Source organism: Alternaria triticimaculans, assembly GCF_023758025.1.
Source record: "Alternaria triticimaculans strain BMP 0046 chromosome Unknown scaffold_26, whole genome shotgun sequence".
Taxonomy (NCBI): domain Eukaryota; kingdom Fungi; phylum Ascomycota; class Dothideomycetes; order Pleosporales; family Pleosporaceae; genus Alternaria; species Alternaria triticimaculans.
Window position 1 is genome coordinate 84,382 of NW_026055983.1, and position 22,907 is coordinate 107,288.

The 22,907-nt window shown below is 53.0% G+C and overlaps 10 protein-coding genes across 10 annotated transcripts; 5 read left to right on the top strand and 5 right to left on the bottom strand.

The window, feature by feature from the left end:
* Positions 1–688: 688 nt before the first annotated feature.
* Positions 689–4,357, bottom strand: TOF1 (Topoisomerase 1-associated factor 1; the record flags this gene model as incomplete). The annotated part of the gene is made up of 4 exons (XM_049370618.1): positions 689–1,731; positions 1,777–3,948; positions 3,995–4,226; positions 4,274–4,357. 4 exons carry the CDS (start codon positions 4,355–4,357, stop codon positions 689–691), a joined length of 3,531 nt encoding a protein of 1,176 aa, XP_049217640.1.
* A 259-nt stretch (positions 4,358–4,616) lies between these two features.
* On the top strand, positions 4,617–5,627 carry J4E78_010037 (uncharacterized protein; the record flags this gene model as incomplete). The annotated part of the gene is made up of 2 exons (XM_049370619.1): positions 4,617–4,748; positions 4,797–5,627. 2 exons carry the CDS (start codon positions 4,617–4,619, stop codon positions 5,625–5,627), a joined length of 963 nt encoding a protein of 320 aa, XP_049217641.1.
* A 134-nt stretch (positions 5,628–5,761) lies between these two features.
* On the bottom strand, positions 5,762–6,577 carry J4E78_010038 (uncharacterized protein; the record flags this gene model as incomplete). The annotated part of the gene is made up of 1 exon (XM_049370620.1): positions 5,762–6,577. The coding sequence occupies one exon, from the start codon at positions 6,575–6,577 to the stop codon at positions 5,762–5,764; it is 816 nt and encodes a 271-aa protein (XP_049217642.1).
* A 683-nt stretch (positions 6,578–7,260) lies between these two features.
* On the bottom strand, positions 7,261–7,776 carry J4E78_010039 (uncharacterized protein; the record flags this gene model as incomplete). The annotated part of the gene is made up of 1 exon (XM_049370621.1): positions 7,261–7,776. The coding sequence occupies one exon, from the start codon at positions 7,774–7,776 to the stop codon at positions 7,261–7,263; it is 516 nt and encodes a 171-aa protein (XP_049217643.1).
* Positions 7,777–8,237: 461 nt separating this feature from the next.
* On the bottom strand, positions 8,238–9,850 carry J4E78_010040 (uncharacterized protein; the record flags this gene model as incomplete). The annotated part of the gene is made up of 3 exons (XM_049370622.1): positions 8,238–8,608; positions 8,777–9,319; positions 9,373–9,850. The coding sequence occupies 3 exons, from the start codon at positions 9,848–9,850 to the stop codon at positions 8,238–8,240; spliced, it is 1,392 nt and encodes a 463-aa protein (XP_049217644.1).
* A 1,181-nt stretch (positions 9,851–11,031) lies between these two features.
* Positions 11,032–12,244, top strand: J4E78_010041 (uncharacterized protein; the record flags this gene model as incomplete). The annotated part of the gene is made up of 3 exons (XM_049370623.1): positions 11,032–11,068; positions 11,118–11,364; positions 11,413–12,244. The coding sequence occupies 3 exons, from the start codon at positions 11,032–11,034 to the stop codon at positions 12,242–12,244; spliced, it is 1,116 nt and encodes a 371-aa protein (XP_049217645.1).
* Positions 12,245–13,529: 1,285 nt separating this feature from the next.
* Positions 13,530–13,884, top strand: J4E78_010042 (uncharacterized protein; the record flags this gene model as incomplete). The annotated part of the gene is made up of 2 exons (XM_049370624.1): positions 13,530–13,677; positions 13,730–13,884. The coding sequence occupies 2 exons, from the start codon at positions 13,530–13,532 to the stop codon at positions 13,882–13,884; spliced, it is 303 nt and encodes a 100-aa protein (XP_049217646.1).
* A 671-nt stretch (positions 13,885–14,555) lies between these two features.
* J4E78_010043 (uncharacterized protein) lies at positions 14,556–16,626 on the top strand (the record flags this gene model as incomplete). Its single annotated transcript, XM_049370625.1, has 2 exons — positions 14,556–14,592; positions 14,711–16,626. The coding sequence occupies 2 exons, from the start codon at positions 14,556–14,558 to the stop codon at positions 16,624–16,626; spliced, it is 1,953 nt and encodes a 650-aa protein (XP_049217647.1).
* Positions 16,627–17,053: 427 nt separating this feature from the next.
* Positions 17,054–18,252, bottom strand: J4E78_010044 (uncharacterized protein; the record flags this gene model as incomplete). The annotated part of the gene is made up of 5 exons (XM_049370626.1): positions 17,054–17,087; positions 17,139–17,728; positions 17,789–17,945; positions 17,995–18,130; positions 18,234–18,252. The coding sequence occupies 5 exons, from the start codon at positions 18,250–18,252 to the stop codon at positions 17,054–17,056; spliced, it is 936 nt and encodes a 311-aa protein (XP_049217648.1).
* A 357-nt stretch (positions 18,253–18,609) lies between these two features.
* Positions 18,610–21,603, top strand: J4E78_010045 (uncharacterized protein; the record flags this gene model as incomplete). Its single annotated transcript, XM_049370627.1, has 1 exon — positions 18,610–21,603. One exon carries the CDS (start codon positions 18,610–18,612, stop codon positions 21,601–21,603), a length of 2,994 nt encoding a protein of 997 aa, XP_049217649.1.
* Positions 21,604–22,907: the final 1,304 nt, after the last annotated feature.

Here is a 22,907-nt window from a genome sequence, read left to right on the forward strand (position 1 = left end):
GATTTGATATGAAAGCGAAGCCATAGCTGAGCTTCCTCCGGAATTTGCTGCTGCTGTTTTCCTGAGGCTCGCCACCCACCGGGAGGTGAGTTGTCGACTTTTCTCTCCAGCCCACCATCGCCTCTGCTCCGTCTTCACTTGGCTGAGCCGTCTCCCACCGCGCGCGAATCTGCTCGAATCTGTGTCGATCTGAATACGTTAGCATGGCTGTAGCGTGGTGTGCAGCGTTTGTTGGGGAGAAGGACTTACCCGCGGAATGTTGTTGTTGTTGTGGATGATGTTGTCCTTGAGGAGGTAAACAAGGAAGGCACGAAGCAGCCACCTCGGATCAAGAACAACGTCATGGAACGAAAAGATGCAGTCGTGACCAAACGACAGGAAGGAGCAACTGCAAACGCCCCCGAACTGCAATCGTGTGGGCTCTTGGCGTAAAGCCGCCAATATGCTTGACACTCTCCACGCGTCCCTAGTCAACAGACATCTGCATCTGAGTTTGCATCCACTGTTTCGGCCAACCTGAAGTCATCCTGCACCTGACTCATACCACGACATGAACAAGATATAAGACGACATTGAGACAACAAGACAATGGGTATTCAAACATTGAAAAGCACAAACCTAAGACACCATGCTATGCTATGCAACCATTCCCTTTAGATAACACCGAGGATGTTGTCATCTGTATTCCTTACTCCGAGTCACTGTCAACGATAAAGCCAGCCCTCATATTGCGCGCCGCCGCTGGTCTACGCGCTACCGGTGCATCGTCGTCATCATCGTCATCTGAATCTGCGTCTGGCATTGCAGCATCGCTGCTCTTCATCGCAGCATCACTCACTGGCTTCCGGGGCGTGTCCGCCTCACTAAGTGCTGCTGTTACACCAGCGTTCTGCGATGAAAGCGGCGTATCCGTAGTTTCATCCTCATCCTCATCTTCCTCCTCATTACCGTCAACCACGGAAGGAGCCTGACTGCTCTCTGCATCTTCCATATCGTCGTCACTATCGGCGAATGGCGCTTTCCGTTTCGGTGGACTCTTTCTCCTCTTACTCTTCTTGGCCGGTGCATCAGCTTTCCGCTTTTTGGATGCGACTGGCTCCACGGTTCCAAGTACAAGCGACTTCTTGAAGACTTTCATGTTTTCCTCGCGGATCGCCTGTTCTCGCGCGAAGAAGGCGGCATCCTTCTCGGCGTCCCAGTCCTCGTCATCTGAGTCGTGCACATACATGGTACTCAGTGCTTTGGCTTGCTTCTCGATCTCCTTCTTGCGACGTGCTTCGGCTCTGCGGTCCTTCTCTTCGTCGTCAAGCTCCACAGCACTATTCCTTCGGCGTCGTCGCTTCAGTGTCTTGCGAGGAGCGTCTGCATCTCTCTCAGTGGGACCACCCTTGGCGTACTCTCCGTGATCCTCTTCCTCGTCGCGGTCTATGCCGTCAGAGTCATCGTCAAACTCGGCCCGGCGAGTGGAGCGTCGAGCTGCTGCAGCCTTGCTACGAAGCAAATCTTCTGGCGCTTTGCCGTCCTCATATGTTGGCGGATCGAACTCATACTTGCGAATGAGATCGATGGCTTCTTGCAATTGCGTTGAAGTAAGTGATGCAGGTATGATCCACGAAGCGTCCGGATCGTGGTGTTCTCCTAACCTCTCGAAGCCGACCAGGTTCATGAGCAGTCGTAATTTGTTGTCTTTGAACATAGCGACGCGACGTTCTTCGGTATCGTGCTTGATGACTAGGCTCGGTTAGCAGACTTCCTCACAGTGAGAGGGATACTTACAGATCGATGGCGGCTTCGAAGTTTCAGTGTCTGGATTCTCAGGTGCCTCGCCTTCTGGACGCTCCTCTACGTCGGCCACCAACGCCTTTTGTGCTTCAGCGGCCTCTTCCCACGCCTTGCGCTCTTCAGCTGCCGATGTAAGCACATCGCGTACCCAGCGGAGAGCATCCGACTTTGACTGATTAACAAGAACACCAACAGCAACACCAATCTGATCAGGTAGCTCCATTCCAGGTTTGACCTCAAGCTCCGCCGGAGCTCGTGGCGCTCGAGTGTGTATCTCGCGATCATATCCGTGCTCAAGGAAGAAGATGGTTGCAGGGATCTTGTCGAACAGCATCTCGACTACCAGCTCTGGCCTCTCTTGTACTCTCTTTACAACCTGCCTGAAGAAGTGTTTGACAAAATCATCCCACTCTCTGTAAGCTGGCGACTCTGGATCAAGGCCGCCTGGACCTTTCATCATCTTGTTGAAGAGCGCCAAGATATCCACTCTGCAAAGCAAGACACCAAGCTCCATCTTGAAAGCGACACGGTGAAAGAAGCGATGCGCACGCTTCAGCTGTTCGGTATCGAGGTCGCTGAAGTACTTCGCAAAGGCAACAAACGTGTTAACGCTACTTTGGTTCACGAACTTTGCCGAGAACTTCATGAAATCGAACTTGCGTTCAGAAACCGTCTTTTGGGCTTGTTGGAGGTCTTCAGTCTCAGAGACGTTGCCCTCTTCCTCTCCATCCTCGCCTTGCTTTTCAGCTTTCTTCTTCTTGATCTTTCGGGCTCGCCGTTTCGATCGGATTTGCATATCAACGTTCTGCTTCGCATAGCGCTCAAGCATCCGCAGGAAGACATGAGAAAGCTCTGTAACTGCATCAAGATAGCCAAAGCCTTGATCTTTGTATGACCTTAGGATCATGACTATCCTGTCGTGTGTTGACTCTTCGTAGAAGATACGATTCTGAATGTTCTCGGCGATCTCTTGGTCTTCCTCGAGGCCTGACTCGGACATCTCATGCACAGTGAGCAAGATTTGCGTGAAGCATTTCAGCCCAGCGTTAAGGTCTCGCCATGCCTTCTCATCTTGACTCTTCTGCATGAAGCGGTTGAGTAGAATGAAGGTCTCCTGATTCATGACTTCGGCTACTAGTCCGTAGCTCTCATCCTCAGCAGACAGAACTTCAGGGCTCTTCGGGTCTGCGGCCCTCTCCTTCATCGTCCGCCGCCGTGCGCACTCTGCTCGTAGGAACCACGATACGAGGTAGAAGAACTGCCTGGAGTGTCGTGTTTCCACACGCTCCGTTTCACGCTCGATAGCTTTCCGCAGATGCAGGAACAGAGGGTTGAAGGACGAGTCCAGGAACTCCTCGACGAACGCTTTGATGTGTTTCCGCGCAGAAGAGGTCAGTGGTACCGGGAGATCGAACTCCTCCCTTTCTTCATCGCCGGCTTGCTTCTTCCCGGGACGACGGGGTTTATTCCACTTCTTTGTATCATCCATCTTCTGCATGCTAGCCTGAGCCTTCCCTAGCACGTCCTGCCCGGATATAGTTGTGACCTTCTCGTCGTCCCGCTTCATCCAGATCATCGTTCCGAATCGGTTATGCCGGGTCGGTGCGTTGCGGGCGTAGCCTGCAAGCATGGCCTTTTCTTTCTGGATCAAGCCCTTGAGCTCGTCCGTGTTCTTGGTGTTAAGCTTCTTGTCTTCCATGAACAGCTTCTCAGCATCGATGCCCTTGAGCAAGAAGAACAGGATTTCGAGGATTACAACGTCTTGAGTAACAAAGTCCTCCCCGATGCTTGACGCTATACTCAGAAGAACCTGGAATATATCCTGCTCGTGGAAAGTATCAATCGTTGCAGATCGGGATACTTCAGCTTCGTCGGTGTCCATGTGTGCATTGTTCGGGGGCGCGAGCATGGCGATGTTGCGTATGAAGTATAGTGCGATTCGGATGATACCTTCGTCTCGTGGTGTGCGTTCTCGGAGGGGTACGGCCATGGAAGGGAGCGCGATCTTGACAGCAGTCTGCAGGGTTCTGTCTCGGTCGAATTGCAGAATAGCACGTTTGTAGCCAATTTGGGCGAGCCCGATATAAGGCCCATGTCGGTGGTGGTTTACGGTCGCTTCGGTGGGGTCGATCTCGTTGGGCCAAGTCAAAGGCACGAGAAGTTCCACTGCAGTTGTCAGTACAGTCTCAAGAGGTAGAATAAATTCTCTCACATGTCGCGACCGCAATCTTGTGCTTCCAGGCGCTGTCCATGACAGTCGGTGATATCTTGGCCAGTATCTCAAGCAAATCGCCCTTTACGAGGTTTGCTTCGGCCATGCATCGTGCTACATCGCGTCGATTGTACTGCCCGTCGGCGAACTTCAGCCATTTCCGTAGGTCCTTGAGACAGAGCAGGGCGTCGTGTCCGAGTGCATACGTGCCGTCATCGCCAATACCACCGAGCTGATTGTACGTCAGTAGCCATTGTGTCAGTGGAAGGGGATACTTACAGCAGATATGAGACTAGAGACGTGGGCGCGCACTTCTGGGTTCACAGTATCCTGCGCCCAGTCGTCCAGCGTTGTCTGAGCCATTGTCGTGGTTGATGCTCAGATTGCCCGCCGGTGTCGCGATGGCCCAAAAGACGCGTCGACGCGTAAAGTGCCACAAGCGGGACAAACCGCGCAAATCCGCCAAGACAGGGCTGATCTTCGCGCCTTCCCGCCGCCAGTCAACGTCATGCCTCGGCTAGCCCGCCGCGGTTCTCATCGGCCTGGGGAAATGTCGTTCTGCATCACATGTTTGATCGCGCATCTTCCACAGTTCGTGCGACCCTTCGATTAAATACACACGATGTTCTCCGTGGCCTCAAGACAAGTCGCCCGATGCGCTCTACGGCAGCAATGCCGTGCCTTCAGCTCGACTCCCTCTTTCGGTGCTGCCGCTGAGGTCAAGAAGCTGGGTGTTATTGGAGCAGGCCAGATGGTATGCATCAATGCACCAACCCGACAGGTGTCAATCTAACATGATCAGGGCCTCGGAATAGCTCTTGTAGCAGCACAGAGGGCCTCAGTACCGGTCCGGCTGATTGACAACTCCCAAGCATCAATCGACAAAGGCCTGAAATTTGCGGACAAGCTCCTCGAAAAGGATGTTGGAAAGGGCAGAATCTCGAAAGATGACGCCGCAGCGGCAAGAGAGCGATTGACGTCCAGCACATCGATGGACGATCTGTCAGACGTCGATTTTGTTATCGAGGCCGTACCAGAGATCCCAGACCTCAAGCACAAGATCTTTTCGCAACTCGCGCAAATCTGCCCATCGCACGCCATCCTAGCCACCAACACCTCGTCCATATCGATTACCAAGATCGCGGCGAGCACTACCACCGACCCAACAGATCTCTCGGCTCCATCACGCGTCATCAGCACACACTTCATGAACCCAGTACCCATCCAGAAGGGCGTCGAGATTATCACCGGTCTTCAGACCTCGCAAGCTACCGTCGAAACCGCAATCGCGTTTTGCGAGAAGATGGGAAAGATACCGTCCAAGTCCGCCGACAGCCCCGGTTTCCTTGCAAACCGTATCCTTATGCCGTACATCAACGAGGCTGTCATTTGCCTCGAGACGGGTGTAGGCGCCAAGGAGGACATTGACAGCATCATGAAGAACGGAACGAATGTACCCATGGGTCCACTGCAACTAGCGGACTTCATCGGTATTGACACTTGCCTGGCGATCATGCAAGTCTTGTACCACGACACGGGTGATTCTAAGTACAGGCCCGCAGTGCTGCTCAAGAAGATGGTCGATGCAGGCTGGCTGGGAAAGAAGAGTGGTAAAGGATTTTATGATTACTAGAAGAAAGAATATGAAAATGCGGGCACTATCGCACACAATCGTATACCTGTGCTGCGAAGTCATGCCCTGCAACCCGTCGTGCCCATGACATAGCCTAAAGGTGCTCTCCATCAAATCCCATAAGCTCACACCCCCTACCCTACTAACCATCGAATATCATCCTCCGAGAAGTCACCCATATAGTCACCCATATTTGGGATCTCTGTCTTCATCGAAGGTCCACCGTTGATCTCCATCTCATCCTCATCGTGCGCACCCATCAGCGGCACCGCCGCTCTCGCCAAACACATAAGCTCACGCTCCATCTCCTCCTCCTCTTCCCTCCCAGTACAAACAGCCCAAGTCCCCTTCCCCCACAACTTCTCCTTCAACCAAGCCATCTTCCCCCTCTTCACGTCATCCTCTTCCATCTCCGCCTTCAACCCAGTTCCAAACTCCAGCTCGCCCCTGTCCCCTCTCTCCTCGTCCTCCATCTCCACGCCACTGAGTCCCAGATCGCCCATGTCTTCACACTTGTGGATGAGCGGTGTGACACCTAGTTTCACTGACTCTAGAAAGTGGGAGTTGCGTATGTTGTTTCTGGCTTTCTTTTCGGTAGGGAAATAGTAGGTTTTATTGATGGGGGTGCGTAGTTGTGCTCGCGTTCTGAAATGTTGGAAGAAGGGCTTCTTCTTCTTCTGCGCGGCGCTGGTGTTTGGCGGCGGCTGTGGGAGTGATTGGGGTGTTGGGAGGTATTGGGTTTTGGCATGGTTTTTCGTGGGTGGGTGAATGGTGAGGCGGCATCCACGCTTGGGCTTCTTTGGCGATGGTGTTTTGGGCGGGTGAATGATGAGGCGGCATTTACGTTTGGGCTTCGCGGCTGATGGTGTGGTGGGTGGTGGTGAGGCTTCCTCGCCCATTTGCGGAGGCGATTTTGCGACCATGCGGTCGGGCGAGAGGAAATGCTTCATGATGCTTGATTTTACGGTTTTGTGTTGGTGTTGGATGGTTTAGTTGGGATTCAACTTTCTTTGCAGAGTTTTAATGTAGAGGTTTGGTGTGATGATATGGTCTTTGGAAGTGGACATGGACATAATTTATTTATACCGCTAGCTCGATATAAAATATGTGAGCGCGCATGGAAACCAAGGTGCGCACATGGTAAGCGGAACTAGTCATAGCAGTACCATAGTTGCATTGCTGAGATATTACGTTTCTTGCCATATACATCTTATATCACTGGCCGAGAACTTCGAAGTGGACACTCACGTACAACCATATCTGGTACCATAGTTGCGTCGCGTGGATACTACATTTATCTGCCATATACATTTTTCATCACTAGTCACAAATGTCAAGGTAGACCCTTATGTGTAATCAAGTACCATAGTTGCCTTGACTAGTCTACATTTTTCTACCCCAACACCGCCAATCAGCCAAACCCTTAAAATAATCGCAACGCTTCCCAGCCGCAATCGTCGCAGTCACTGAGCCCAAACGCCGTACTCCTCGAAACAAATGCCGCAGTCCCCAACCCAATGTCGTAATATGCTCATCAACCGCTCGACTCGGAGCCCACCACCGCACCCTGACTCATCACACTCCATCCTGCCCAGTGGCCTCGGCAAACCGATCCGTCTTCGCCTCCCTCCAATCAGGCAAGTTTTTGTCTTTGCCTTGACGTTACTCCCGGATCGCCTCCACTTTCAGGAACAACCCTCGACTTGCGCTTGAGACTTTTGCGGTCACGAGGTTTTCCATTTGAAGAGAAAGCTTCCTTCGCTAATTCTTTCGCGTACTCGCTTTCAGTGATCTTTCTGTTTGGCTCCAAAAGTGCGGCAATTCTGACTTGTTCGCGGTGCTCGGCTTGTATTTGACTGAGTGACTTTGGCAGCTTTTGTGCCGGTTGAAGTGGGAGCGTCGCGAGTAAAGCGTCGACACGGGCGGACCTGCTGATTGGCGGTCTGATGATGTTGTCTGACGGTGCTGCAGTTCCGTCGGTGTAATGCCTCATAAGCTTATTGTTGTAGGCAGCGTTGATTTCTTTTAGCTGAGGCGGAGGCCTTTGAAGGTTGGGTACCCAGCGTTTTGCAGCGGCTTTTCGGATCTTGAGCTTGCGCTCTTCCTCTTTGGAGATGTCTTGCTGAGGGATTTCGAGCTTCAGACGCATTGTAGACTTGTCTGGTGATGATGGTGTGTGAAAAAACTGAACACCCTGCAGTCTACGTTGACGTTGTGTCACCTACTTTACACGCTTTTGACTCGGTGTAGTCTGCAGACCTGTTCAGTTTTAAAAGTCCCTTTGTGTAAGGTGGGTGTCTCGATTGGTGAGGCGCTGCGGGAGAGGTAAGCGAGTGTTGTAAGGAACCTCGAGCCTAGACACTGTGAGTAGGAGACTAGGAGTCTTATACCGATATTTGCGCACACTTAGCTTAGAGGTTAGCGAGAATTTTGCGGAGCGTGAGCATGAGGTAATTGGGGGTTTTCCAGGCAGCGAATTGAAGTGTATAGGTTTACAACGAAATGACACATCTTGATCACCCGTGACCTACATCCTTCTCATACTGACGGCTACCACACAGCGATCGTAGGGACATGCTTGCAGTATACCAATGCTACTCTCCTTCACCGTTACTCCTCCTCACTCTCATCCTCGTCTCTCACCTTCTCGCAGCCACAAGGCCACAAGTGGGCCACGGCATAGCCAGGGTACTTCTTCGTGAACTCATCGTACCAAACTTGCCATGCATCCCATGTATCCTTCGTCTCAAGGTCGATTGTTATCCCCTGGTTCGGCTTCGGATAGTGTGGAAACTGCTCGAAAATCGCGCTGCGGAAGTTCTTAAACTCTGACCACTTGAGATAGTCGTCCGGTTCAAATTGATGGCCCACGCCCGTGCGCCGGTCGTTGTCGGCTTGGAAGTCACCTTTACGCCCGTGCTCTCCTTCTTTCAGATACGGGGCGGAAGGAGGTTGTTTGGGCTTGGTAGCGCGATGTGGTACTAGGCAGCGTGTTAGCGAGGTGTGCTGTATGGAGCAAGCGGAGTGAACAGCCGAGATAAGCTATGTTTGGACCGCCCCGGGAGGTACCAGATGGTTGTCAAGAAGTGCGCGGCAAATGGAACAACCCGGATTGCATCAGGAGTATTCAAAGAGAAGCTGTTACTTACTTGTGGTCTCATAGAAGTACGTATCGCCCTTGCGATAGCCTTGGCCAGATGTCGCTGTGAGCACGCGATCCTCATTACGTCCGCGAATGATTATCGAAGAGCGGTCGAGATCCAAAGGATTCATGCCAGTGGCCTGCATGAAAGCATCTTGGCGGGACCCTTTGGCGTTATATACCGATGTTTGTTTTTCCGTTTGCGAAAGCGTTGGTATGGTGTAGTCGACTAGGGTGCCTGTGAACTCATCCTCAGCCGAATGTCCGGTATTTGTAGCAGCCGTGTTTGTTAGTGCGTCACCCTTCTGAAGCTTCGCGTGTGGCCGGCCGTCCGGTGGCTCATCAGGTGCGCTCCTCTTCCGGTGACTAGATTGACGGGGGGTGCTACTGTCTTTGATCGTAATTGGCGAGTCATGTTTTTTGTTGACGGGTGTAGAGGGTGTATTGGCCTTTATTGGTGTTCTCACACTGGAAGATGTCGGGGTGGTGAGGGCCGGGAAGGAAACGGCGTCATCAGCATCATCGGCTTCTTCTTCTTCTTCATCTGCGACTTAGACTGTCAGTATACCTGCGCGCATTCAATACGACGGGAAAGAAACCTACTAGATAATGTCGACTTCGGATTGCGTCCAAGAGCAAGTGTCTCCTTCTCTTCGATCCAGTTCGCGAGCCTTGATTTCGCTAGTCCCTCGTCCTTCAGCTCTTGCCTCTTCTCCGCGCCTGCATACTGCTCTACAATGTCAAGTAAGTCGTCCACGCTGTACTTGAGCAGGCCCTTGGATAAGCGAGCGTACGGCCTCTTTTTGTTGCCCAAGCCGTCTTTGTTGTACAATGGAATCCTCAAGCCGTTCGCCTCGTAGAACCTAGCCCCAGAAGCCCGCGTCGGAGTGGAAGGTGTAGCTGGGGTCGTGCTTTTTGCCCTTGCCCTCGCAGTTGGTACAGTGGTACTCTTCTGCTTTGAAGGACTGCTCGCGTGGGGTTCAGGAGCTTTTTTCTTACCCTTTCCTTTGCCTTTCTTCGGCGTAGCCAAATTCATGGCGCGCGCGACTTCGTTGTCGTCGATAATGTTCGTTCGGTCCATGATGTCTCTAAGTTAGATGATAGCTGCAATCCCTGAGGATGTGCGAAAGAGTGGAGCAGATAGAACGAGAAATTGAGCAGTGTGAGATTGGTGGAGAGGCGGAAATCTGCGTTTGTCTTGGACTGCATTCACAATGAGGTGAAGGTCGTGATTACACCGCAAGAAAGTCTGAGCTCCGCACAGTACACACCTTCACTCTCGAACCGACCAAATACCGCGCGCTCATAGTGCCCCTGAACAACCAATGAGCGGGTGTTCATATGAGGAAGCGTGCAGTATTCTAACTGGCCGGGCACAGAGCAGTCGCCTTATGTGGGTCATCCGAGTACAAAGCGATTGATAGACGTGACCAAACGGTGATCATGAAAGCTGGCAAAACTACAAAGAAATCGCGTTGACACAGTGCGACGATTGAAAATACCGAAAATCGAAGTACACACTCCCAAAGTGTATAACGATATTCTGAAGCTCGGGTAGCTTGCATGCTGTCGCATGTCGAATGTCAGCTTTGGCTTGAGTGTATCGCAACCATGGTTCTCAGTAGCTTGCGTGATAATCTGCTCTTTTTCTCGTGCTGTCTGCCATGTCCTTCAGGGCACATTACGTCGAGGTACTGACAGAACACGGGATGAGCACCATGTATCCACGCTCTTTTTACACTGACACTATGTTTGTTCTGCCCTACATGCTGAGTCCAAGTATTGCAGATGCTCCGCGACGGGCGAAGTGATCCAAGTTTCCAAGGAGAAGAAGTAAGGAATAATATAGTGATCGAAATATGGAGCAGTGGCATAAGTTAGTGTACAGACTCTGCTGATTTGGCCACAGCGTCTGATGCGTCATCGCAGTACCGTGTTTGTCGGTGGAGGCTAACCATTCTCCCGTGGACATACTGCCGATGTAGTGTAGATGACCAGCATCGCCCGTATTTATAACCATAGACCAGGGCATGTTGCGATGGAAAGTCATAATCTGGAGTTGGGACGTCTCGCATCGCAGAGTCGAAGTTGGCAAAGAGTTGCGGTCGGCGTGCCACGTGAGACGAGGCGGAACCGACCGCCGATCTAAAGGAGCCGAGGCATACCCGCCTCCAGCTTTCGGATCGTCATTTCGCGACTCTCCAGTTCCATCACCAACTTCAACCTGCGCGTGCTACTGGCATTGCGTATCGTGCAGTCAACATGGTCCGCGAGGATATAATACAGTCGGCGGTGTCTTGTAGGTTGACGCACGACACGTTCTACGCGACGATGCTAACAGCCGCCAGTCCTCCAGGACCCGTCCGTTGCCAGCGCGCCCCTTGAGAAGCGCATCGCCTTTCTCCAATCCAAGAACCTCACACAAGAAGAAGTCGATGTCTCGCTCGCGCGTGCAGCCGAAGACCCCAGTTATGCTTCATCGCCTCCACCCCAGACATCCGCAGTAGCCAGCAATGCGTACAGACCACCACCGGCAGCCCCGTATGGGAGCTATCCGCCCCAACAATACTGGCAACCGCCTCCGCCGCCCCCGGAGTAAGCATAGAGACTATCTACATCCGGTTCCGATGCTGACAGATACAGACCGCCGAAACGCGACTGGCGCGACTACTTCATCATGGCAACCGTCATGGGCGGTGTAGGATACGGCCTCTACTTCACAGCGAAACGATACGTCCTGCCCCTGATACAACCACCTACGCAGCCTCAGCTGGAGCAAGACAAGGCCTCAGTCGACGAATCCTTCAAGCGCGCGTTCGATCTCCTCGAGCAACTCAACACCGACACAACCGCTCTCAAGGCATCGGAAGAGGCACGGACAACAAGACTGGATGACGCGCTTGGTGAGGTGGAGAGTGTCCTGACCAGCCTCAAGGAGTCGTCGAAGAGACAGGGAGACGACAACAGACGTATCGAGGATGACGTCCGCGGCTTGAGGGACCTGATTCCGAAGGCATTGGATTCACAGAAGGAGTCCACCGACAAGAGGCTGCAGGAGCTGTCAACTGAGCTGAAGAGTCTGAAGACGTTGATTGGCAACAGGATGAGCTCTCCGGCACCACCACGCCCACAGAGCACCTCGGGCTACTACGGACAAGCGCAGTCGCAATCGCAGACACCCAACACAAACGGCACACCCGCTGCTTCGGCATCGACACCACAGCCGTCCTCTACTCCTGCATCCAGCGAGCAGACCAACGGCACGAGCGCTACCGAGACCCAGACAAATGGTAGCGCAACGCCCGCGCCCACTCCCAGCCCTGCCACCGAGAAGCCTCTCCCTGCATACGGTAGGCCCTCGCCGGGACGCGCCGCTATCCCAGCATGGCAAATGGCTGCCGCGAAGAAGACCGAGGAGGCGAAGAAGGACACGAGCGAGAGCGGAACTGCGGTCGATGCCGGCGCCAGTGCGTAGAATGATCGTCGCTGTATCATCTGAGAAACGTTGTGCATCTTTGGCGTAGTTATTCTGCTATGTATTATTTGGATAGGGACAAACTCATGGTTACGCTTTGAAAATCATAATCTCTGTGGACTGCAATGTAACGCCTTGGAAATGCTACGTCCTATTTTCGGCGATGGATTATCCTGCAATTGGCTAGGGTTCTGCGTATACTCACCCTTGACCTACCTAGAGCGCGGCTGCGCATGCACGCAATATCAGCGCCCCAGTTATCGCTAAAAGAGAATGCATGTGCATCTCAAATGCGATGATGTGGTTGCTCGATTGTCTGTATCCCTACCCCTAACGCAGGCTAAGTCGCTCCCGGGCCAACGTGATGTCGTGACGTCGCGATGTCGCGTTTCGCGTCAATGCTCCCACCTAACGTCGACCAGCCATCTCAAAACAAACTTCCAGCCTCCAGCGTCATCGACATCGCACAGAAACCGATATCTCATGCACGATCGATCTCGCCAATCTGTAGCTCAGACAAGAGGCTCCACACTCCCCTGACGCTACGCTTGTGTTGACGTCGACTGTCACCCTCTTTCGGCTGCAGGTGCGATGCTAGCTCTGGGTCCATGGGCTATCGTGCTGTTCCTTGCATGACGGGCGTTCAGTCCCCGTGCCATTGTGGAGGCATGACGCAGTCCTGTGGATTGTCATGATAGACTGTATTGACGTCTGCGTGGCTTTGCATAGCATCAATGGCACCGTAGAAGCACTCGCGCACTGCCAGTCATCCAGAAAGAGAAGGAACTGTGGACGGCTGTGTGAAATGCGTTGCATTGGCCTGCAGCACCACCACAGTATGACGCGGCGACTCTCACGTCTGCTAGTCATTGCATCGCATACCTCCGACAAGCGCAATCAGCTCCCGCCTCTAGGAAGGGACCCGCTTCCCGGATCGCCATATGCCTATCCCCTTTCCAGTGCACATCAATCCCATGCTGGTGTGGCGCTTTGTGGAGGGCAGTATGGCATTCTGGACTATGCGGTCATAACTGTGATCGCGGTATGGGATCTAGATCGCGGCCCTGCCTCCCTATTGTTTCGAACACCATGTTGCATCAGAGGCTTGAGGGGACATGGTCGATACCATGACGTAGCATCTCTGCTCACATCGTCTACATAAGGAGGTAATCCCATCTGCTTTGTTCTACATCAACACATCATCACATCTCAATCAACTACTCTCGTCTTCAACACTTTCACCACTATATCCACCACCCAAACCAACAACATCAACACCACCATCATGAGCTCCAGCGAGATCCCCAACGGCAACGCCATGGATAACGACTACAAGTCCCGTACCGGCCAGACCGAGATCCCCGTTCAGAACGACGAGGCGCCTGTTGAGGCGACCGAGTACACCAACGGTGGTGACTCTGACGCTCAGTTGGGTACGTATTCCAGGTGTATCAGTTCCTATGATAAAGTCCTAACATTCTACAGAACGTGACGAGAAGGACGCTATCGACAAGAGCAACATCCTCGACGAGCGAACACGTGGTGCTACCAAGAAGTCTGGCACTTACACCGAGCCCGGTGATGAGGAGGGTCTTGGTGCCGCTGCTGATGGCTCTGACGGTACCTCTGCTACCCGATAGAGTGTGATACCCTAGAAGAAAGAAGTGGAACATAACAGCGTGTCTTAATCAATTTGATATCCCATTTATTTAAACCATACTCTCATTTCCATGCTTGTGCAGTCCGTCTTTGTTATCCTCTTTTCTGAACGTTGTTCAATGACTTTCAATGTCAACTGACATTTGCACGTAGCGTTGAATATCATACGCACATCTTCCATCATAGGCGTACTTTGACGAGGCTGCAAGACGATATTTCAGCATGCTGCTCATTGTGTACTGAACCTTTCCTCATTTTCCGCGCCTGCCTATTCTGGATATCTGACCAGCACCGTGTTGACCCTTACAAGCAACCTTCTTCACTATCCTTGTATCTCGAGATGCCTTCTCCTGCTATACCCGATCGAAATGTTCGCTTTCACTTTCACCACCTCACACGCAGGGTCTTCCCGCATGGTCTTAGCTCAGCTGCCGTTTGCTGTGAGGTCATACGTGGATCGAAAGTCACTTGCGGTCACCACCAAACTGCCTGATGGTCATAAAGGAATAACCTTGTGACATACCCGCGCTACTTCCGTGACTTGGTGCTGTCGCTTTCTCAATCTACATCTGCGATTGCTGCGACGCTGTTGTGACATCACGTAACAACCCACCGCCAACGCACACGATTACCCGTTTGAGCAGGCGCAACGATGGCGGGGAGAGGAAATGCAAAGACTATCGCGAATGGTAAGTTCCTAAGTTCCGTCGAGCGAGTATGATGTAGCGATCGCTACTTCCTGAACTAGTCACCAAGCTTGGTCGAACCCGCTTACAGCACAAGATCTCTATACTGATCGTATCCCAGAGCGCGCAGCCCGAATCAAAGCTACCAAACAGCGGGTCTTCATCTCCGGTCTAAAGGGCGACCACACGCTCGAAACAGGCGTTGCGTACCACTACCGAGGCCACTTCATCTACGCCTACCCCGTCGGTAACCCGATCGAGCCAGTGCCCTTCTCGACCAAAAAAGGCATCAACATCGTAGGGGTCGTTACAGATCAAGCACCGCTCTACGATTCCAAGAAACCGGATCTCGTTCTTGAAAGCACTGTTGCTGCTTTGCAGAGATCTTGTGTTCACGAGTGGGAATGGCAGAAGGAGCAGGAGGAGATCAAGAAGCAAGAGACGAAGAAGGCGCTGGAAGAAGAGAAAGCTGGAGAGAAGAAGAAGAAGGAGACTGAGACTGTAAAAGGCACCGCAAAGGACATTGATGCTGCTGTAACCCCCAAGGCAAGCGCGCAGGACCCGTTACCCAGTCAGGCTCCTTCACGTGTCCCGTCCTTCACGACACTGCTAGTACCCTCGCAAGTATCTTCGAACCTCGGCTCACGATCCACTTCTCGTTCTCGACCAGCACCACCTCACCGCACTTCATCTTCCTCAACCAACGTCCCACGCATCGGCACCGTCGAAGCTCCTCCCACGGCCAGCGACACTTCGCAAGCCTTCTTCCCAGCAACAAGCTACACACCGCACGACCGCGGCCACTACCTCGCGTACTCCGCACCTGGCTCTCGCAACGCCTCGGTAGACAACACACCATTTGTCTCACGTCCCGTATCGCCAACCCACCAGCACGGTCTCAGCGTCCGCAATGGTCAAGGCCTTACTTCACTCCGACCCATAGCGAGCACCTCACGTTTGAACCAGCTCCTAGCCGCGGAAGGGATCCGGCGATCACTAAGCCCGCTCACAGATGTTGCCGAAGGAGGAAGTGGAAGTGGAACTGCGTCTCACCACGCTCCACAATGGCAAGAAGAAGACATGGTAGCCAACCTCTCCGTCTCACAGGGCTGGATGGATCCCTCCGACATTTCCGCTTTCGTAGAAACTGTTTCTCGTCGGCCTACTCCTTCGCCATCTAGGCTCTCGTCACGCTCGCACACGCCGTCTAGGTTTCGGAGTTGCAGTCCACGAGATACTTCACCTGATGAGGGTGGTGGAAGTGGTTTGTACCTCCATGGTCTAGGTCATCCGGATGTGATTCGCGAGTCGAGGGCTCAGACTAGGGAGAATAGTCCGTTCCGTGCACCTGACTACCGGTCGAAAGAGAGTACGGTGTATTTGAGGGGTTTGGCGCAGAGGGATTATGACACGGGTGATACGGGGTATGAGTTGAATGCTCCTGCTAGACGGGAGGGTGGTGAACATCCTGCGAGCAGTCTTCAGTCATCGAGGGCGCAAACTCCCATCGGACAGGCACCCGTCGGTTTACGTGGAGGCTCAAGTCAGCAGCGCGATACCACACCCGCATTCACGTTCCCACCGGCCCGTAACGCAGACACATCCTCCTTTCCCGCGTTCATCGACCCCACCCCTTCTCCCAGCTACAAAATCCAGGCCGAGAAGAAACCGCTAAACACCGGTCGACCGCGCGCCGCTTCAAAAGCCCTGAACGAAGCCTACAACGCCGCGAACCCATCTTCAACACCTCGACCTGTCTTCTCGTTCCCCTCGCCTGACGAGCAGACGGAAGGCAACGACACTGGAGTCGATGCCGATCGTGGTGCCGATACTGAGAACGCAGTCTTCACCGCCCGTTGTCCAATCCACTCCGAGTCCTGCAACGGTCAGGACGTAGTGCATACATACATAACGGAGCGTGCTAGGAACGGCGCCGGGTTCAAGGATTTGTTTCCGACGATCGAGTGTGAAGATGGGAGGGTGATGGTGGATTGGGCGAGGATGAAGGATGAGGAGATGGAGAAGTTGAAGGCGTGATGGAAGTTAGCTATTGGGGTTAGCGGACTACTCTGGGATGGAGATGGAAAGTATCGACGGAAGGAGTGATTGATGTGGTAATGGAATGGAACACATGTGGAAGGGAAAACACATTGTACGATACATACACAGACACACAAGCGAGATGAAAACTGGATAAGTAGCAGGTCATGTACGGACCTCAATTCAGTATAGAAATACAGCAAAGAAACAGACACCGACAACATGAGGAGACAAAGAACAACCGTTGTGATACCGACCCAAAGAAACGGCCTGCTGAAACTTTTCCTTCCTCATAAACACGACGCTCTCCTGGGTATCTCTACTGTTTCAACAATACACTCCCCTGTGACACCCCGCTAACGCCTCGATACGGACTGACTTGATTGTTCGGTAACGCGTGCTACTTTTCGTGTGTAAGGCTAGCTTACTCGTCGGCTGCGACAGCCTTCTTGCGGCCCCTATGTACCGTTAGTCATGAACCTGTTGTTGTCTCGTTGGATCAAACGTACCTCTTCTGGGGGACTTTCTTAGGCGCGGGAGCTTCCTCCTCGACGTCACTGCCGGCCTCAGGCTCCACTTTGGCGGCTGCGGCCTTCTTGCCTCTGGCCTTCTTGGGAGCCGGGGCATCCTCAGCCATATCCTCGTCTTCGTCTACCGGCTGTTGCTTGGGCGCAGCCTTCTTGCCGCGGGCTTTCTTGGGGGCAGGGGCCTCGTCCTCGCTGTCGTTGTACTTGGGAGCGTTCTTGGTCCTGCCGCTGGCACGAGCCTTCTTGGCCGGAGGAGCGGCCTCTTCCTCGCCGTCGTCTTCTTCCTCAGCGACCGCTTTCTTGGCTGGCCGACCACGCTTCTTCGGGGCGGGAGCTGGCGCATCCTCCTCCTCTTCATCTTTGACCTTCTTGGCTTTGGGGCCGCGCTTCTTCGGGGCAGGGGCAGGCGCATCCTCTTCGTCTTCGTCTTTGACGGCGTTCTTCTTGCCCTTGGCCGCGGGCTTCTTCTTAGGTTTCTCGTCCGCGTCATCGCCGTCCTCGTCGTCTGCCTTCTTGGCCTTCTTCGCTCGAGGCTTTTTAGCACCTGGTCGGTTGTATTCAATATCCTCAGGCTGATGATGTCAGTAAAGCTGAGTCTGAGTATTTCGTTGAGATGGTGTAAAGATACTTACATGCGTGCAGTCTGCATCTGGGATATGGCCGTTCTCTAGCGCGAACTTGACCGAATCCTGGAACTCTGCAGGCAACTCGTCGTAGCCGTCGACCATGTCAGTGTCGCCTCCGGACACCTCGATCAGGTTCTCGATCTGCTTGGGGGTAACGCATCCCCTGGACACATCAGTAAATTTGCTGGAAGACGGATCATGGCAGACCCTACCAATGGCGGTATTGCCAGCTGACATGCTCATGGATGGTGACCTGAACCGCAAAGCGGAACTGGCCCTTTGTGATCTTTGAGCCAGCTTCTTTGCATTCCTTGACTTGACAACCGGCGCGGTTGTTAGGGGAGACCTCTGATGTATGGTTAGTGTCGTCCTGATGGGCGTAAAATAGTATATCTTTCATGAGATCGGTAGATGGTTGGCTGCATAGGACTTGGGTTCATTCAGTACTTACCGACGCGATAGACACCCATAGTCGCGGTATGTCAGTGTGCTGTGTGGTTGGCAGAGGTAGAGCTACAATAATTTGCGAACACGCGCGAAAGCGATCTCTTATGTATACGAACGTGTTAGGCTGCGACGGTCAATGAGTCCAGTCTTGGTTCAACTGCGGGAAATGTCGCGAAATGTTTGCGCGGGTCGACGCGTGAGGTCACTGGGGGGCGCTAGTGACAGGCAGCCTCCAGCTGGAGCTCGGGCGCTGATCCCTGTCCGTCACTTTAGCGCGTCTCGGATCTGGAGAGTGCAGTTCGTCATGATCCCAGTCAGAAAAAGTCAAGACATGCCGCTGGCACGAGCATTCACCCTCACCCCTCGCCCGCCACCCCTCAATGAGCGCTGCGCATACATGTTTTCGCAGCGCCCTCTCACAGGCTTTCCGTCCGAACCCTCGTGGAATCGCTGCCCCCTGTTCCGTCGCCGCCTTCCTCGTTCCCGCCCTCGGTAGACGCTCCAAGCGCACCTTCACATCTGGGAAACGCCGCCCCGCAGACGCTCAGTCACAAACCCAGCTTTCGACACAAGATGGAGAAGATGTGATTGTCCCAGTATATCCGCCCAAGCCCAAGGAACGCATCCACTCATGCATACCCTACCCACCTCGAGAGGTCCGTGATGATGTCAACACATGGCTTGCTGCCATTGAGCCATTCCTCCCGAGCTACCTGCGGCAAGAGACCAATGAGAATCCAGAAAAGCCTATAACGTCACTCGACCTCGCTCTTTTCATCAACAAGGCCCAGGATGCCTCTGTGGACATTCTGAGCTACCTTGGGTTGGAGGCGGGGAAATGGCCAACGGTCATCTGGATGGTCAGGAAGCTCACGGAGGACGGGAAACGCTCCAATGACCTCACTGAAAACCTCGAGGAGTATGCAAACGCTGTCTTGCAAGGAGAAGAGCACCGGTCTATCAAAGAGCTAACTGAAAGTCCTATGCGCCTCCAACGAACCTTCCCAAATCGCAAGCTGCAGCGTACCCTAGACGATGTAACATCCGCTCCAGAGTCGATCCGATATCCGCATGTTCCTGTTAAGCGAGCTCTTGGACAGTTGTGGAGGAGCCTGGGGCACATGATATTGGCAGCTGCGGAGCAAGACCGTAGCGGACAGGAGACTGTCATGCCGCGTGTTTTGGAGATGATTGCCTACCTGCACCATCTGGGTTTCATGCCTGACTCAGTCTACACATATCGGAATCCTCTGGACAAGCATGCACTCCAACAACCTCCGACCCTTCACATGCTTTCGACCAAGATCTTGACAGCCCTGTCTGACGCCACCTGGAATGCTCACGAAGCTTCCGTCAAGACTGCCAAGGATCGCGCAAATGCCCACTACTTCCTCGGCCATGAGATACCTGGGTCCCGCTACAAGGTTCAGGTCACAGAGGTGGCTCCGGAGCTATGGCTAGAGCTTTGTTTGTGGTCATGTTTACACGGGGGTTGGACACTCGATGGTGCTTACATCCTGGAGAAAATGGCAGCCAAGGAAGGGGACCACAGCTGGGCGCTTATCAGCTGGAGGGAGATCATGGAAGCAGAGCAACAGAAAACACCAGCACCACCGAGTCCGTGGAACTTGGTTCCGATGAGCGGGAATGCTTTGCCACGTGCAGAAGACCGCGCCCGAACCCGAAGAACTATAAGCAGCGAAGTCGTTACGGCTTTTGTCGATGGGCTTGTCAACCATATGCGACTGGGAGTCGGAGCTCGTGGTGCTACACCAGAGAGCCTAGTCGCTTCTATCAAGACCTTGAAGGACTTCTTAGACAGGAACAACCTAAGTCTCGGTTCCTCAGCTTGGGATTCCATCATGGTCCGGCTCATCGAGTCCGGCGGCTTCGTACCAGAGAAGCGACCTGAGCTGCTCTTGCGCATCTTCGAGCTGGCTCCAGGGTTCGGCACTGAGATAGGCGCTGCCAACGCATCTGCTTCTTCAAGTACCGAAGTACCCTACTTTTTTGAGCCAACCACTATTCCACTCAGCATGTTGCATCGGGCCATGCGTGCTTTCATCAATAACGGTGACATCCAGGGAGCATTGACAACATTGTCCATGCTTCAACGGCATACCGATGACAACAAACAAAAGTCTGTACAGGAGTTCTTCGAAATTCTTCGAAATAGTCCGCAGCTACGACAAGACGAACCGTTCACAAGCCATCTTCCGCCGGTTGAGTTCCCAGCTTTCGAGAACAAGATTCCTATACCTCTCCTCGCGCGCTTGCTGGATCTGGTTACCGAGTCGAAGATGTATGACGTGGGCCGTTGGCTGCTGTTTTCTGATGATCTGGATGGTCCCCTTATCGGTCGCGAGTTGCACAGTCATCGCAGCATGTCCGCATCCGTTGTTCGCTTTGGCACAATGGCTGGAGAGAACGATCTCGTCTTGGACGTTATCAAAAGCGCTGGAACTTGGAACGAGAAGCATCAGCAGCAGCGTATGCCGGCTGAAATCTTGATAGCCTTGCTGTGTTCTCAGATCAAGCTTCAGAACTGGGATACCATCAGAGGCATGCAAAAGTATGTGGAAGAGGCATCTACGTTCAGGCCGCGACCTATCATCATCTCAAGCTTTGCTGCAGAACTTCTTCGAACCTCAAATGGTCCTCACGAAGCAAAGACACGTGCTCAGGATTGCTTTACTGCACTGCTCTTTGCATGGGAACAGATGATACTCAGCAACATCCGCGAGGAACTGTACTGCACACTGTCCATACTGTCAACTGTAGATGATGAGTGGAAAGATTACTGCGCGCGGTTCCTTTCATTCTCATCCCGTCAAGCGGTCAATCTTTCCACAGATGACTTCAACCGCGTACTAAGCGGTGTGCTTGACGGATACGGCAGTGCCAAGGGCAAAGAGATCGTCGAGATATGGTGTCACCAGTCACGCGAAGTTTTCTCGCCCTACAGAGCGCCTGGTGGATTACCCACAATGCCACAATATCGCGTCACCAAGAGCAAAGAATACGAAGATCGACCAGAAGACATTGAGATTGTCCAGGATGGTGGCGCCACGCTCATCCTACAGGGGCGAATCCACCCTAACCGACAGACGATCTGGGCCATCATTCGGAAGGTCCAAAACGAGGTGGAGCTCGAGGAAGGACGTGGCAATGGGTTATCAGAGGCCACGCGTGCAGAACTGCACGATACGCTCAAGTGGGCTGCGCAGATGCTCTACAATCTGGGCTTTGATCACGAAGATATCATTCGTGGTCTAGGCAATCTCGCACCGCTTGCCAAGCTTGAGGCTCCTGCCTCGCCTAGAGATATCTTCAACATCGAAGGCGCCGAGCTGACACTGGGAGAGAACACGTGAGCTGCTTACTGCCGCATTGACCAATCGCAACCGCACCGTAACCGGCTCACTTGTCCTTTCAGGGACAGAGAGCAGCTAAACGGTTGAAGTCCGCTATTTCGGCCACTTGCATATAGCCTACCGGACTCTAGTACATACAAACATTTGCGTAATACTACCTCTAAGAAGAATGGGCCCGAAGATGATGACATCTTAAAGTATGGGGACCCCTTGTCGAGTTTCCCCATTAAAGAAAGTGAAGATATGTTGCGCGTGATCCAGATTTTCCGTCCATAAACCCTGAGTGTGTTCGTCGATTCTAGGCTCCACCGGTACTCCACCCTGTACCAAGCAAAGCCATGTCAAACGGCGGCTCGGCCAGACCGACCTTTGGGCATCTGCTGGTTTGACCGACAACGTTGCAGTCAACAACCCAACAAAAGGAAATGTTGTCTTTTGATAACGGGCCTCTCTGCACCTACAGAAATCGACTAGATGGTGTGTAGCTGCAATAGCGCTCTGGGGTATACTTGGGTGGTTAGACCAATGAAAAACCTGCTTTGCATGTATGTACTCCGTATGTAGGTGCCCGCGGGCCAATGAGGAGCGCCCGACAGCCAATAGAAGTATATGCACATATGACATGTTGAAGATCGTGCAGTAAGCTTGAGAAAGAAACTCTAGGGTGGGTGGGGGAGGCAGCCGGGAGGAGGTGTGGAGGCGGTGGAAGTCTCTTCTCTACATGTCTTCTGTATTCGGGCGTAAGCTCACAGTAGAACTTGGGCGTACCCAAGTATGTACATGAAGTTTGGCATCTTATGTAATGGTCGTAATTATTGTCGGCCGCAACAACACGGCGCAGTTTTGACACCTTCAAAGTTTGGATATACGTGGATGCCTCCCGACGAAGCACTTACTCTCCAGGTACATGTGCGGACGCCCAATAGCCAATGAAGAGCATATGCACATGTGACTTGTCGAAGATCTGGGTACTGAATCCTAGCTCCGGGCTCGAAGAAACTCGACCCAACCGGAACGCAGTGGATCGGCCCACCAATGCACCCCGAGCAAGGTAAAGCTCAGCCTCACAAAAAAAAGTTGACGCAAAAGTTAACGCAAGGTGTCCAAAACAAACAAAGTGGTTCAGCGGAGAAGGCTCCATAGTCATTGCACGGAAGAGGAAGATCAGAGCAAGCCCTGCAGGTAATTAATTCACATGTGCGATACACAGACGAGTGTCTCAGGGACAGACACCTGCATTGTGACAAGCAGGAGCGGCCCGCAAGTTGCTGTACCTTTACTGTTTGAGGCGCCGGCTACGTTTG